The sequence below is a fragment of the Aulonocara sp. 'chitande type north' Nkhata Bay genome, linkage group LG20, assembly GCF_057382095.1.
Source record: "Aulonocara sp. 'chitande type north' Nkhata Bay isolate Kocher_YH1m ecotype deep benthic linkage group LG20, A_spYH_male_GT1.1, whole genome shotgun sequence".
NCBI classification, from domain to species: Eukaryota; Metazoa; Chordata; class Actinopteri; order Cichliformes; family Cichlidae; genus Aulonocara; species Aulonocara sp. 'chitande type north' Nkhata Bay.
The window spans coordinates 21,261,376-21,275,734 of NC_141363.1; the positions used below are offsets into that span (position 1 = coordinate 21,261,376).

The 14,359-nt window shown below is 41.3% G+C and overlaps 1 protein-coding gene across 1 annotated transcript; it reads left to right on the top strand.

The window, feature by feature from the left end:
- The first annotated feature begins 222 nt into the window (after positions 1-222).
- Positions 223-8,945, top strand: gpr37l1b (G protein-coupled receptor 37 like 1b). Its single transcript, XM_086277414.1, has 4 exons — positions 223-1,557; positions 3,738-4,046; positions 4,578-4,946; positions 5,169-8,945. Exons 1-4 carry the CDS (start codon positions 853-855, stop codon positions 5,340-5,342), a joined length of 1,557 nt encoding a protein of 518 aa, XP_086133540.1. The 5' UTR covers positions 223-852; the 3' UTR covers positions 5,343-8,945.
- The last annotated feature ends 5,414 nt before the right edge of the window (positions 8,946-14,359 follow it).

Consider the following 14,359-nt stretch of genomic DNA (forward strand, 5'->3'; position numbering starts at 1 on the left):
TCATCAACACTCTTTCTCAGTCAACTCACCTGCTTCCCAAGTACACCCACCACCACCAGGGGGCAGCAGAACTGAGAATTTGTTAAAAATGCGTGTGTGAGAGAAGGTGAGAGACAAAAAGAGCAAAAGAAAGTATGCGTGCATGATCGTGCAGACAAATGTGTGTATTTGTGTGTGTGCCAGCCTTGTTTGTATGCTTGTGTGTCCCGACAAAGGCTCCATCCAGCCGTGCTGCAGAGGGCTGCTCGTTCCCAGAGATCCTCAGAGCTCCAGGACGCCCAGTCTCTGCGCTGCCTGCAGCCAAGACACAGCAGCCCAGACACGGACACACACCCTGCTGCTGCCCCCACCATCCCGCTTCTCCTGGAGCCTCAACACCTGTTTGGATTATTAATGGATGGGAAAAACAGAGGGAAGTTTTAAAGTGAGTAAAGTGGGGGTGTTTGCAGTTTGAAGAGAAGAGATAACAGAGGACCCCTCTATCCTGGACCTCAAACTTGTAGAAAAACTGACTGGCTATCTTCAGAAACAGGCTTTTTCTATAACTGGAAATATTTTTAAACTGGGCAGAGTTTTATGAAACAATTTCAAAGTAATCTTAGCATTCCTTTTTAGTTGATTTTTGACCCCCGTCCCCCCACACGCAATTTTATGGATTTCTGGACTTGCTCAATCTAATTGAAATTTATTGGAAACTTTGCCAACATACAAATTGTTGTTTTCAGTGGATTGGAAATTTCTGGGAACATTTCTGGATTTTTACTGAATTATTTACAGATTTCGTAGCAACAGGTAGTCCTGAACTCTTCTGGTTTGAGTTTAAAAGGAAACTGTCATATTAAGTTTTGCATCATGGCTCTGTCAGTCGGTCTGTGGCTGTGTCTGTATCTGCTGCTGCTGCTTACTGATGCAAAGAGTGTTGGGCAACATGACGGGCAGCACAGCAATAATGATAAACCTTCCTCCCCTGTCGAACCAAAGCCCCTTTGGATTGGCAAACCGGTCAAAACCCAGGATGAATCTTACGTCCTTGACAAGAGCCTCCCCCAAACCGAGGTGCTGGACCTGGACCTTGACCGTAACCGCCGCCAAGCCCGTGGTGCGGATGAGGAGGAGCAACAGTCCACCTTTGGTGATTCCTTTGAAAATGAATGGGTTACAGCGCCTCAAGTTACTGAGTTCAGCAATAAAACGACTACAGTGGCAGGAAAGGTTCATGAAGATGATAACCTCCACACAAACAGCTCCAACACTGACCATGATGCTCCAGGACTTTTCAACCCCTTTTACCCCCTGATGGAGGGCTCATATGCAGCCTACGCCATCCTCTTCCTGGCCGGCCTGGTGCTGGCAGTGGGCGTAGTAGGAAACATGGCAGTCATGTGCATTGTCTGGAACAACTATTACATGAGGTCAGCCTGGAACTACCTACTGGCCAGCATGGCATTTTGGGACTTCCTAGTTCTGGTTCTGTGCCTTCCAGTGGTGGTCCTCAACCAGCTATCCCATAGGAGGATCCTGGGTGACATCACCTGTTGCATGGTGCCTTATATGGAGGTGGGTGTGGCTTATGTTAAAAAAGCAGGAAGTCAGTGTAACGACATAATTTGTTTTTCTTTTTTTTGTCCTATGAAGTCTTAAAGGAGTATACATCTGCTGTTGGACAGCTGACTGCACAAATACAAATGTGAAGCAGAAATTTTACCCAAACTGCTGATGTAGAAAACATCAGCAGATCCAAAGATTAAGATTTCCTTTACAACTACTTGTGTAAAATGACAACAAATATAAAAAAAACTTTCCAAAATTACAGGCATGTGCTAGTTCTGTAATAATCAATATAATAGCGGCAACTGACCTCAATTTTATTGTTTTACATTTCTAATCTTAATGAGACTAACAGCTGTAGATAGTATTAAAGAAGAAATGATGATTAATTCAATTCAATTTAATTGATATAGCGCCAAATCACAACAACAGTCACCTCAAGGTGCTTTATATTGTAAGGTAGAGCCTACAATAATGCATACAGAGAAAAAAAAACAACAATCATATGAGCCCCTATGAGCACTTTGGCGACAGTGGGAAGGAAAAACTCCCTTTAAACAGGAAGAAACCTCCAGCAGAACCAGGCTCAAGAAAACACTCAATGCATCATGGGAATCCCCCGGCAGCCTACGTCTATTGCAGCATAACTAAGGGAGGATTCAGGGTCACCTGGTCCAGCCCTAACTATATGCTTTAGCAAAAAGGAAAGTTTGAAGCCTGATCTTGAAAGTAGAGATAGTGTCTGTCTCCCGAATCCAAACTGGAAGCTGGTTCCACAGAAGAGGGGCCTGAAAACTGAAGGCTCTGCCTCCCATTCTACTTTTAAATACTCTAGGAACAACAAGTAGGCCTGCAGAGCGAGAGCGAAGTGCTCTAATAGGGTGATATGGTACTACAAGGTCATTAAGATCAGATGGGGCCTGATTATTTAAGACCTTGTGAGTGATTCATGTTTTTATGTTATTTTGTTACTGATTGTCCAAAATGTAAGTCTGTTACTAGATTAGTTTACTAATAAAGCTGCCAGTAAACTAATTAAAGATGGTGCTGCAGGACAGCCAGACTGAAATGTGCTCGCTGGCTCTTTGAAATACCCAAACAACTGCATATTACATATATTACACTACTAGAGTATCAGTTTTTTGGTCCATCACACAGAAAATGGTTGGAATGGTCATAGGAAACAGTGTGGTTAAGATTTGCTCTACAACTTCCTGCTGGCAGTTAAAAAAAACAACTTGGAGATGAAAATGTGTTTGTATGATTAAGTGCCTTCCTATGGCCGACACTGCCGGCTCTCTGTCCATCGTCTATAGAATCAAGCAGCTTTGGAGGTACTGATTGCTGTTGTAGGTATACTCATTGTTCAAATCTATGCTACTCACATCACAGAGGCACAGAGATGCCATTGTGTTTCCATCTGACACTCACATTTACATCTATGGGCAGTTTAACATCACCAATTGACCCCAATAACTGCATGTCTTTGGACTGTGGGAGGAAGCCAGAGTACCCGAAGAGAACCACCGCAAACATGGGGAGAACATGCAAACTACACACAGATATATGAACTGTTAATACATTATGATATATTAACAGTATAACATTAACAAAAAGACTATTTTGTATAGAAGCATATGGGAAAACAATCCTCAGCTGTCTTACACTTTGACCTCAGTAAACATTTTCCATATGACTTAATGGGGTCTATTGACAATTCCAGGGTGACTAAATAAAACAGAATACTGATGCTGTTCATTATGATCAGTGTTAGATTTAAAAGAGATGATCTGTTGGTTATGCTCCACGAGAAGTCATTAGCCACTGAGCATGCATTGTCCTCTGTTTCAACATTAGGCCCAGTTAGCTTGTTTGCAAAGCACCAGGATGGAGACAATCAAAACGCTCAGCTTGAGGCTTCATAGCCTATTGGTGATGTCATAGTAACCATGCCTCTCATCATATATATTTATGATATGGACTTGAACATGTGACATACTGAATCTTTTTCATCAGGTGAGCTACATGAGATAAGGTAATAGACTGATTTCAGAAATAGCAACATGAACTCAATAAAAGAGGATTTAGCAGTTTTACTGTAAACTGTTTAACTTTTTGGCACAGTTTCCTTCTCTGATGAGAATGGCCACATTGACTTACTGCTGTTGTTACCCTCCTCTTCCCTGCAGGTTGTGTCTCTGGGCATCACCTCCTTCACTTTGTGTGCTCTGGGTATCGATCGCTTCCACGCCGCCACCTCGTCCTCCCAGCCAAAGGCTCGGCGGGTGGAGCGCTGTCGCTCAGTGCTGATGAAGATGGTGCTGGTGTGGCTCTCAGCTCTGCTGCTGTCCAGCCCTGAAATCTTCCTATGGCAGCTCAGCCAGGCCGTGTCTCCATCCACCGGCCGGCTGGTCGACTCTTGCACCATCACGCCCTCCTCTCCTCTGTCCCTCTACCTGCCTGATTCCCTTCACTCCCTGCTGCTCAGGTATCACCAGGTGAGACCAAAGCAGACGTACGCACTGAACTGACCAACACATAGTATCCGTGTGTTGATTAGGTGACACGGAACATGTAAATCTGGACCTAGAGCGTATATAATGGTGCTTCTCTCTTTAACTGGTGGCCGTCCACATGTTGTGTACACTAGCACTGAAGAAATGGACACCAGTTGGACACCATCAAAAGAGCACCAGTAGGAGCTCAAATGAAAGTAAAAAAAATGAAGCATTTCTGTTTGTTTTCTGGTTTATTGAATTAATGAGTAAGGATTTAGTAAGGACAGAGATATCATGGGTTTGTCTCAGAGGAGCAGCTTCATCACACAGGTTGGCTCAGAGGTCATAAATGAAACCACATTTAGTTTTCTGTCCAGAACATTTTAGGTAAAAGCAGAAAGATCTGAGTTCCTGAAAGGGCAATTTAGCTGTGGAGAAAAGCTGTTGTGGCTTTTTTTTGCCCAGACAAAAGCAGAATGTTCCCAAAGTTCTCCTCCTTCAGCTCTTACTGTTTTAACCTCTGTGCTTCAGGGTCGTATGTGGTGGTGTTTTGGCTGCTACTTCTGCCTCCCTGTCCTCTTCACCATCCTTTGCCAAATGGCCACCCGGAATGTCAACAGCGACTCCAGCGCCACCCAAAAGCAGCGTAACCTCGACGAACGCTCCAACCAGAAGCGTCAACAACACCAAACCTTGGAGCGACAGCTGAACTGCACTCTACTAGCTCTAGCTGTTGTGTATGGCGTGTGTGCTCTCCCCGAGCATGTCTGCAACATCACGCTGGCCTACACGCACATCACCATCTCCGAAGACACTGCCACCATGCTGGTGCTGTTACATCACTTCCTGTTGTTCTTCAAGTCATCAGTGACGCCGGTGCTGCTGCTGTGCCTGTGTAAGGTAGGTTGCCACCGAGCTACAAGGTGTTTTCTCAAAGACGTCTGTACAACTGAAGCCTTTTTCCAAGCAGAGAATTCACCACCTGCTGTCCACTACCCATTTAGAGAAATGGCAGATGGTTGAAAAGGTTGAATTCCTTGCATATTGGTCCTCTGGAGTATTGTGTTTGATTTTGTGCGTATAGTTGTCACTTACCAAAGCTGTGCATCGTCTGCATTTCAGGCTCTTGGCCAAGCCTTCATGGACTGCTGCTGCTGCTGCTGTCAGGAGTGTCAGCCAACCGGAGCCCAAGGCTCTCCAGGACCTCCCCAGGTCAAACTCAAGGGGGCCAATGAGACGTCCATCTTCTTTGATAAGGCTAAAGACACGTCAGCCATTTTGTCCATCTCTAGCTAGAGCAACAAGTCTGTCTCTGACTGTAGATCATCTCTTCTTCTCTTAGTCTTTCCTCCTTTGCTCCTTTCTACAACATTACCTGTATACCCATCGTCTCCTTCTACACGTTCTTTCCATTTTTCCCTATTTTGAAAATATTTTTCAACTTTCTGTCTGTTCTCTTCTCTTCTACCGGAATATCGTTTGTATGATACTCCCATGTGGACTCAGAGTTACCCCCTTCAGCTTCCTGTCAGTGCAGGAAGTAATGTTTAATCTGTAGCAAGATTAGAAGAAGATGGTGTACTTGCACAACCAGTTGTTATAAATGCAGGAGCCTGTTTCAGGACTCTGAAAGAACTCATCTCTCTGGCCTCCTGCTGCACAATATATGGAAATGTCTTGAAAGTCTTCCTTGGTTACGCTCCTTAGATCGATGCTGTGAGGCTCGAGTTCGTTGTGTTTTTTTGGAACATTAATTTAAACTCATTTATATGCAACATTAGTTTGGTGCAAAGCATAGAAGTTTCCTGCTGTCATAAGAGGTGAACTGGGCTGAGCATAAATTTGAAATTAGTATGACATTTTAATATAAACATTTGATCTGCTTAAATATAAAATGAAAAACTTCTGGAACTGATTGAACTGAAACATTTCATTGACACAGACCAGCCCGAAACAGCTTCACATTAGTTAAACAAATGTAGCTGTTGAGGCAGAAATAATCCTGTGAAATCCTTTCCTGTAAAATGGGATACAAGTTATCCTGGTCACTGCATTTTACTTTTTCTTTAACAACAGTTTCTGGCTATGAACTAGTTTGTGTTTGCATGTTAGTTTCTCCAGTGGAAAAATAATGCTAATGTACAGAGGGTTAACTTTAGCTTCCCAAATTTAATTTAGAGTGCACTCACACCTGCACTTTTTAATGCAGTTAAATCTGATTCTCAATATGAATTATCTGGGTGTGACTACAGTGATGAACAAACACAACAAGGACCTTTACAGGTGGTTTTATCCTGGTCCCAAACAAACTTTGGAACAGTTCGTTTATGGGTGGGATGATGAGCGGCTCATATTCACATAACTTTGCTCTTTGTGTACAGAGTAAGTGTTTAAAAATGCTTTTAGAAATGTTTGAACGTTTCAACCAAAAGTAAATAAGTTTAGACCTTAAAACTATTTTTCTTTGAAAACCAGAAAATTCCAAGAACTTTGATGGAAATCAATGGAAATTCCTAAAAGTTGACAACAAACATTTACCATTTATCTTGAGAGTTTTTGCTTCTACATTTTTGCATCATCTACAATTTAAAGAAAGGGTTCAGGTTAGATTATTTCTGCCTCCAGTGCAGTGCTGCCTTTCAGCAATGTTTGCAGCATCTGTTCAGCAACAACCAGGGAAGAATTTTATTGAACTGCGCAGCTCATATATGCATAATATGCACTTGTGGAAGGAAAATCAGGATGTGTTTAAAGTTATTTCTATGGGTTCTGTTTTGGGAAAGGATGTGGTGCTTCGTGAGGCCACAAACCCATCCTGAAGCAATAAGATGAAGAAAGTGGTGAAACGAGGAGGATATCTGAAGAGTTTTTGAACAGGACTCTCACCCTCTCAATACTGAGGTGCTCTGTTTGTACAGGAGGTTCTGCTGTGTAGTTTTAAGAGATGTAATCTGTATTTAACACAGTGCTTTCACTCAGACCGTCAATCTCAAACAACTAGAACAAAAGAAGAAAGAGAACCATGAATGTAGCTTATTTTTAATGCTAGATGTGTAACTAATTACATATTTGTATGGCAGGAAATGAGTTATTAGTTTTTTGTATGTCACAAGAATGCATTTGTAATATCTGATGTCACCATGATGAATTTCTGACCATTGGCTCAGCAGATGGTGCCTTATTGTTTCCCTGCCCAGAGCCCTGACTGTAAAAGCCCTTTTCCACTAATACCCAGTCGACTCGACTCGGTTTTTGGTTATTTTCCATTACAATTGGGTACTCCCTAGTGTGCGTAGGGTCTGTATAGCAATGCAGTCCCGTGATGACACTTGGATGTGAAACAAACAGGGTGTTGGGGCGATGGTATACCTGCTGCTCAGTTTAAAAGTTGTTGTCAGACTCCGGGACCACGGTGTTGTTTTCTGTGGAGCCGTTTCCCTCCTTGCTGGGTTTCAAAAATGGCTGGGTTTCACTCTCGTGACTCACTGAGTGACGGCATTGACTAGCCAATTGGTGGGGTACAGTCTGTTGACATCACGTTTTTTGGATTGGACTTGGAACGGCAGCCAAGTAGATACTAAAAAATACCTGGTACCTGTTAATACCACACGCCAGGGGAAACCCTAAACACCGAGTGAAACTGAACCGAGCAGATCCATACTAGTGGAAAAGGGCTCTAAGTGCCAGTAAAAACTAGTCATACTAACTTTGCAAAATGTTGACTGCCTTATTTTAAGATTTGCAGAACAGCCTTTAAACAAGTGCTTTTTAGTCACTATTTCAAATCTGCAAATTAAACCTGGAGGGGAAAAAAAGATCTGCTCTGCTACAACTCACAATTGTTGACACCGATGATGTTAATCAAGTTGACTTTGTGGTAACAAGGTCTAATATGTGGTAAAAAGATGTTACTACACATTTGATATGGAAGAAATTACCATGGCCGCACAGATGAGTTGGAGAGTCATTGAAACCTTGTAGGAAGAAGTATAAAGAAGTATACTACACTCTGCTTGGGTCTAAATGACGTAAAGTTGTCTTCAGATACAGAGTGGGAGAAGCTCTACATGCCACTTTTTGTCTGTGATTTCATGGACTCATGTGTCCATGTCTGTAACAGAGTATAACTCCATCTGTGGAGTGCAGCTAGGCAGGTGGTGATAATGTTTTGACTCCTCAGTAGTATGACTGCTATTGGATTGGTACCAAAACTATGTTACAGAGAGTTTCGAACTCAACATTTAAATTGCTAAAAGCTGACAGTTTGTTTCAATACCTCGGTCCAAGCTCTGGAATTTGATATTTGGTGCCATAATTTTGTGTTATCTGTTAGAACAGAAGAGAAATGTGGATGAACATTAGAAACAAAGGTAGAAACTGTTGCACCACATCAAAAATTGAAATGATAAAGTTAGATAAAGTGAAAGATTAAATACCATTTATACTTCTTTTTGGTCTTTTCCGTGTCGTTGTGCTACTGATGAGCAGTTGTTGGAGTCGTGTTGTTTTGATAAATGAAAAAGAAAGTTTTGGATTCACCAAGGGTTGGCTAAGCAACGAGAGGATGATGAAATTCAGCTGCATCCAGGAGTTTAAACGTTACCGTGGTCGTTTCAAGAAATTATTTGAGTTGTACTTTATGTTTGTTAGAGAGAATCTAAATCTACACTTAGTTTGTTCTTGTGATGCCATGAAATGGAGACTGGAATCCTTTCACAATAAGCAACTTTACCAATAGAAACTCACAGGTTTGCTTCCTGCAGCCACCTGCATGTAAATTAGAATTTCTTCTGGAAATTTCTCTGTATCATTGCAGGGTCTTTAACTTACAATATAAAGCTCCTTGAGGTGACTGTTGTCGTGATTTGGTGTTATATAAATAAAACTGAATTGAAAAATTCCTCAAGTCTGTTTCATGAATCTGTAAAATACAACTTTACCAACAGCAGGTGGAACAACAGTTATGCTACAAGAGTTTATCTCTCACAGTTTGTTTGAACTTTTGAATCCGTGCAGCTGGAAAGCAAAGTCTGGTAATTTAGCCAGTGCTTTTTAAATATGTCACACTATAGGAAACAGACTAAAACACCACCTGGTGGGTGCTGCAGGTTTCTTTTTGGAGTGACAGCACCACCACTTGTTCTTTCATAGACTCATTCTTCATGTTGCAAAAATAAATGTGATTTTCCATATTGACTTCTCTTCATTTGACATAATATATCTAACCAAAACCACAAAAACGTAAACTTTAAACTGCTGTAGATTGTGTTTTATATCAGCGGTCCCCAACCTCCGGGCCTCGGACCGGTACCGGTCCGTGAGTCGTTTGGTACCGGGCCGCGAGAGTTGAGGCTCAGGTGTGAAATGTATAGTTTTCAGGGTTTTTATCTGTCTCCAGCGTTATTTTGTTATCGTTTTTATCGTTTACTCGGTTTTCCTGGGTCTTTTCACGTGTGCTATGAATAAATTTTCTTTTTTTCGGTACCGGTACTAGTTTTATTTTGTTGTATTTATCCGCGACACCTTAAAGACCGGTCCGTGAAAATATTGTCGGGCATAAACCGGTCCGTGGCGCAAAAAAGGTTGGGGACCGCTGCTTTATATTATACAAGGTTTGCTGTCCCGTAAACTCAATAAGATGAGGCATAGAGCAATTAAATAAGTGTGAACACACTGGAGAAACTGTAAGATCTGGGAACAAGTGGAAAGACAACATTACTGCTGACAGGGCAACAAAGCTTTTAAAACAGGACTTTACAAAATACAAATGTACTGTTCTTCCCCTGCTGTATGTTGCAGGACCTTCCTGAGAAGGTCCTGAGAACTACAACTATAAGGTCCTGAGAAGATTAAAAAGAGAGAGGTGGTTTCCAGAGCCTCGTCCAGCAGCTGAAAATCCATCTTGTTGTTTCCACAGTTGTCAGAAAGCCTGTTTGAGGTCCTTCTCACTTCCCTTTTTAACCGTGTCCTTTTTGTTGCAACATGCTGTTGGTTCCACAGACCCTGACTGGTCGAGGTGTTTTTTTGTGATGCTAAATTTCAGAAACATCAACTTACATGTAATATTCACAGGTCTGTTGAAGATCACGGCTGTAGAATTCTTAAATTTAGCGTTCAGTCAGTGAACCTGTTTTTCATTCTTGTTGGGATTCAACAGCTGTTTTAAAATTTCAACACTGAAAAAAACTCAAGTCCTTCTAAGTTTAGGACTTTCTTTTAACTAAACATTAAAATTTATACAATGTGAAGCAAATAAAAGCAACAAATCCCATATATGCGCTGGAACAGCCAAATAATCAAGTAAAAAGTGAAATGACTCATCACTTTAGCTCAAATTAGTAATACATTTATGTATGTGTCAAATCATTTATGCATTCTTTGATTGGTTTTCATAGAAAATCTTCGTATTTTGGTAAATATAAATGAACGAAACAGGTATGAATTTCACTCTGTGGAGAATTTAAAGGTCCTAATTGTAGCTTCTTGGTTCCTCTCTGAGTTCTTGGTTTGAGGATCTCATTAAAGCTTTTAAAGCATTTGTCCAACATGCTGTTTTAAATGGAGTACAGGGATCCTCTCTCTGAGAAGAGTCTAATAGTGAGGAGGATTTTCCTTCAGCAGAGCCGCTGCTGCTCTGCATGTCAATGACCTCACTACTGTCCTGTCTCCATGGGATACAAGCCCAAATTCTCCCTCACACACACACACACACACACACACACACACACACACACACACACACACAGTTCTGTTAATCTCGAAACTCAAACTTTTGTAATCTGTGTGAGCGTCTTTCCTGCCCTGTCTTTGCCTGGTTACTCCGAGCAACCAATGAAGGTTATTTAAAAATGTAAACGTCCTGTAGACGGACAAACGGACACAAAGACGGAGGATAAAACCCCCCGAAAATAGGCTATATGTAAGGACACACATCATCCATAGTGATCTAATCAACCCAACTGATGGATTATCACCACCAATTAATAATTTTCATTACAAAAGAAGCTGTAATTTTTAAAATATATTTTGTTTATTCAAAGCTTCTTAAAGTTGGATTAAATATTGGCTGTGAACTCTATTTAATATGTAAAGGGGGAATGCTTCTAAAAAAATAAGAGTTCATCACATGTATGTGTAAATTACAAAACTGTCGATTAGGATCGTAAGCACCCAATCCAGCTTTCTGAGTCAGGACTGGACCAATATCTGATCCAATAAAAAGGAGACTTGAGGTGCTGAACTTTATGTAATTTGGTACGTTTATGTAATTTGAGCGCCTCTAAAATCTGCTTATGAATCGTGGATGAAAGAGTGGAACGAGGTGGAGAAACAGGGAGAGTGAGAGAGAGACTGAGTCAGAGTTGGAGGAACAGAGTGTTTCAGGAGGCTGGAGATGTTGTTCTCATTAGCAGTGATGAGAGCTCGCCCCTGTGATCCAAACTGGTGAACAAACCGCCTCTGTTCACTAATGAACGCACACACAGGGGCGACTAGACCTCCATTGGTCATGCGAAAGTGTCACTGGGACAGACTGGATGGGAACCAACTACTGGCTGCAGTTGCATAACAGGAAGGTCACAGGTTCGAGCCCCACATCGGTAGTCGAGGTTGGTGCGTCTTTACTGCTACATTTCTAAATGCAGTTTATAGCCTCTTTTTCTTTTATATGATTAAACTAAAGTTTGGGATTTCATGACTGTAACCTCATGTTTACAGTTTTAGTTGTAATGTAAAAACTTTTCTATTGTTTTAGCAGCACAATGGTGGACAAGCCGAGACAATAATACTCTTACATGTGTATTATGATTAGCCTGCCATCAGTTTAATAACTGTTAGTATTTTTCAAAGAAAGCACAGAAAAACAAACAAACTAAGATTAGCAGTAAAATGTAAAGATTATGTCATTATAAATAATACATCTTTGGGTTTTGGAAGAATTAACACAAAACATAAGTAAATAAATACGAGTGGAAAAGAATATCTAAGACTTTTACGTTTTTTTTTAACATTTAATGACATTAGCACCCATCCGACCACCAGGGACAAATACCGATTTCTGCACATCTTCATGAGGTAATCTGGTTTTTGATCATAAATTATTATCTTTTTTGCCAATGCTTATTTTCTGTTTGTATTATGTGTCATAATAGTAATGCTAACAATTACTATGATCATTTATTATTTCCAAGGTGGTTGAGAAGGTTGTGGCAGCACAGTTAATTGATTACTTAGAGACTAATCAGCTCATTCATCCAATGCAGTTCGGTTTTAGACCAAAATTTTCCACAGAAATGGCAAATTGCTATTTCGTTGAAAATATTAAGTGTAATCTGGATAATGGTAATGTTGTGGGTGCAGTGTTCCTTGACCTAAAAAAGGCTTTTGACACTGTCAGCCATGACATACTTCTTTCCGAGTTGATAAAATTTGACTTTTCAAAGCAGGCAGTTGATTGGTTTGAGTCTCATCTTCACAAAAGAGAGCAGTGTGTGAGGGTTGATAAAGAAAAGTCGTCCATGTTGGAAAACAGAATGGGTTTTCCCCAAGGATCTGTTCTTGTCCCATTGCTGTTTAGTTTGTTTATAAATGATTTGCCTGCCAGTTGTCCAAAAGCTAACTGCCAACTTTGTGCAGATGATGCAGTTATACACGTACCAGCTAAGTCACCTGGCGAGGCAGCAGACACCTTAACGCAGGGGTAGGCAACTCCAGGCCTCGAGTGCCGGTGTCCTGGAGGTTTTAGATGTGTCCATGATCCATCACAGCTGATTTAAAGGGCTAAATGGCTCCTCAGCATTTCTTGAAGTTCTCCAGAGGCCTGGTAATGAACTAATCATTTGATTCAGGTGTGTTAACCCAGGGTGCGATCTGAAACCTGCAGGACACCGGCCCTCGAGGCCTGGAGTTGCCTACCCCTGCCTTAACGGCACATCTAAATGATGTCTAACAATGGCTGGAACATAATCATCTTGTATTGAATTAAGTTTCTCTGTCATTTTTCATATTGTATGACAGTTTGGACCCAAGCAGCACCATCTACACTTCAGCCTGTGGTGTCCTTATATAACCAATCTTTAAAAATAATGGATAAAATAAAATGTATCTGTTTTGATTGTAAGCCCAACAAAGGACAATTGTTGAAAATTAGCAATAGCTATAAACGTATGTGTGTTACATCAGTTTCATGTTTTGTACTTGGACTATGTTAAACTGCACTGTCCCTTTAAAATAAATAAATTCAAATTCAAACTGCTTTAAACACAGATCCTAAGGATAAAACTCATCGGGAGACCTTGACCCCACAAATCATGTCAACACACCCAACTGTACAGTGTTAAAAAACTATGGCTAGTTTCCTTCTTTATAACAGCTGTGGGAGGTTTCCTGTATCGCACTCATCTGGATGATGGCGTTGGGAATTACTTCTCTTTGGTTGCCAGATCTTGAGATGCAGAGTTTTAGCAGATCAGTGTCTGCTGGGCTCAGCTCCACCAAACTGGACCTCTCAACTGTGCTAGCACTGTTGGGGCCTTTTGCGCACGCACGCACGCACACACACACGCACACACACACGGGCACACACACGCGCGCGCGCGCACGCACACGCACGCACGCACACACACACACACACGCACACACGCACACACACACACCTGGTACTTTATATCTTAATGTTTAGTCTTCTAATCCAAAAACAAAGGCTCCCATTAGCTTGGCCACATTTACTTTAAATGAATCCAAACCAAAACAACAAAATTCATCAGTCCATTGAAGGCGTCTAATCTTGTGGTGTCAGAAAAGATGCTACTGTGTTTCGTGAGCATAAAATTAAGTAAAAGTAAAAAACTAAGCAGATGTTTGACACTAGTAACGCAGGGTTAAAAATGGTCCAAAGCATTTTTAAAACCTGGAAGGATGCAGTGAACCATCACATGCCAGAATCTTCAGTAAACATGATCACTTAAACGTTTGAGGAAAATCAGACGATAACAAATCAACAGTGGAACTCACAGCTCTGTCTCAAAGTGAAAACAAAAGCATTTTCACACATAATGTGACAAAGAATGGCTAATGATAAAAAAAAATGGCTTCGACTTGTCAGAAAGACTGAACTCTGGAGTAATTCAGAAGGGTCACCAGGTCTGATGATTTACTCTCTTCCAGAGTGATGGGCATCCTTGGATAAGAAGAAGAAACACTGATGAAGTGATGCATCTATCACAGCTAGTAAGATATCAGTTTTTTTACACAGTGACTGGCCACCAGTCGACAGAGTAACCGTAACCCTGCTGACAATCTTTGAGACGCGCTGC

Bases quoted from the DNA above. Each gene is read 5' to 3' on its own strand.
- gpr37l1b (XM_086277414.1), top strand. From the start codon at position 853: ATGGCTCTGTCAGTCGGTCTGTGGCTGTGTCTGTATCTGCTGCTGCTG. The intron at 1,558-3,737 runs GTGGGTGTGGCT...TCTTCCCTGCAG, and splicing joins GCATGGTGCCTTATATGGAG to GTTGTGTCTCTGGGCATCAC. The intron at 4,947-5,168 runs GTAGGTTGCCAC...TCTGCATTTCAG, and splicing joins TGCTGCTGTGCCTGTGTAAG to GCTCTTGGCCAAGCCTTCAT.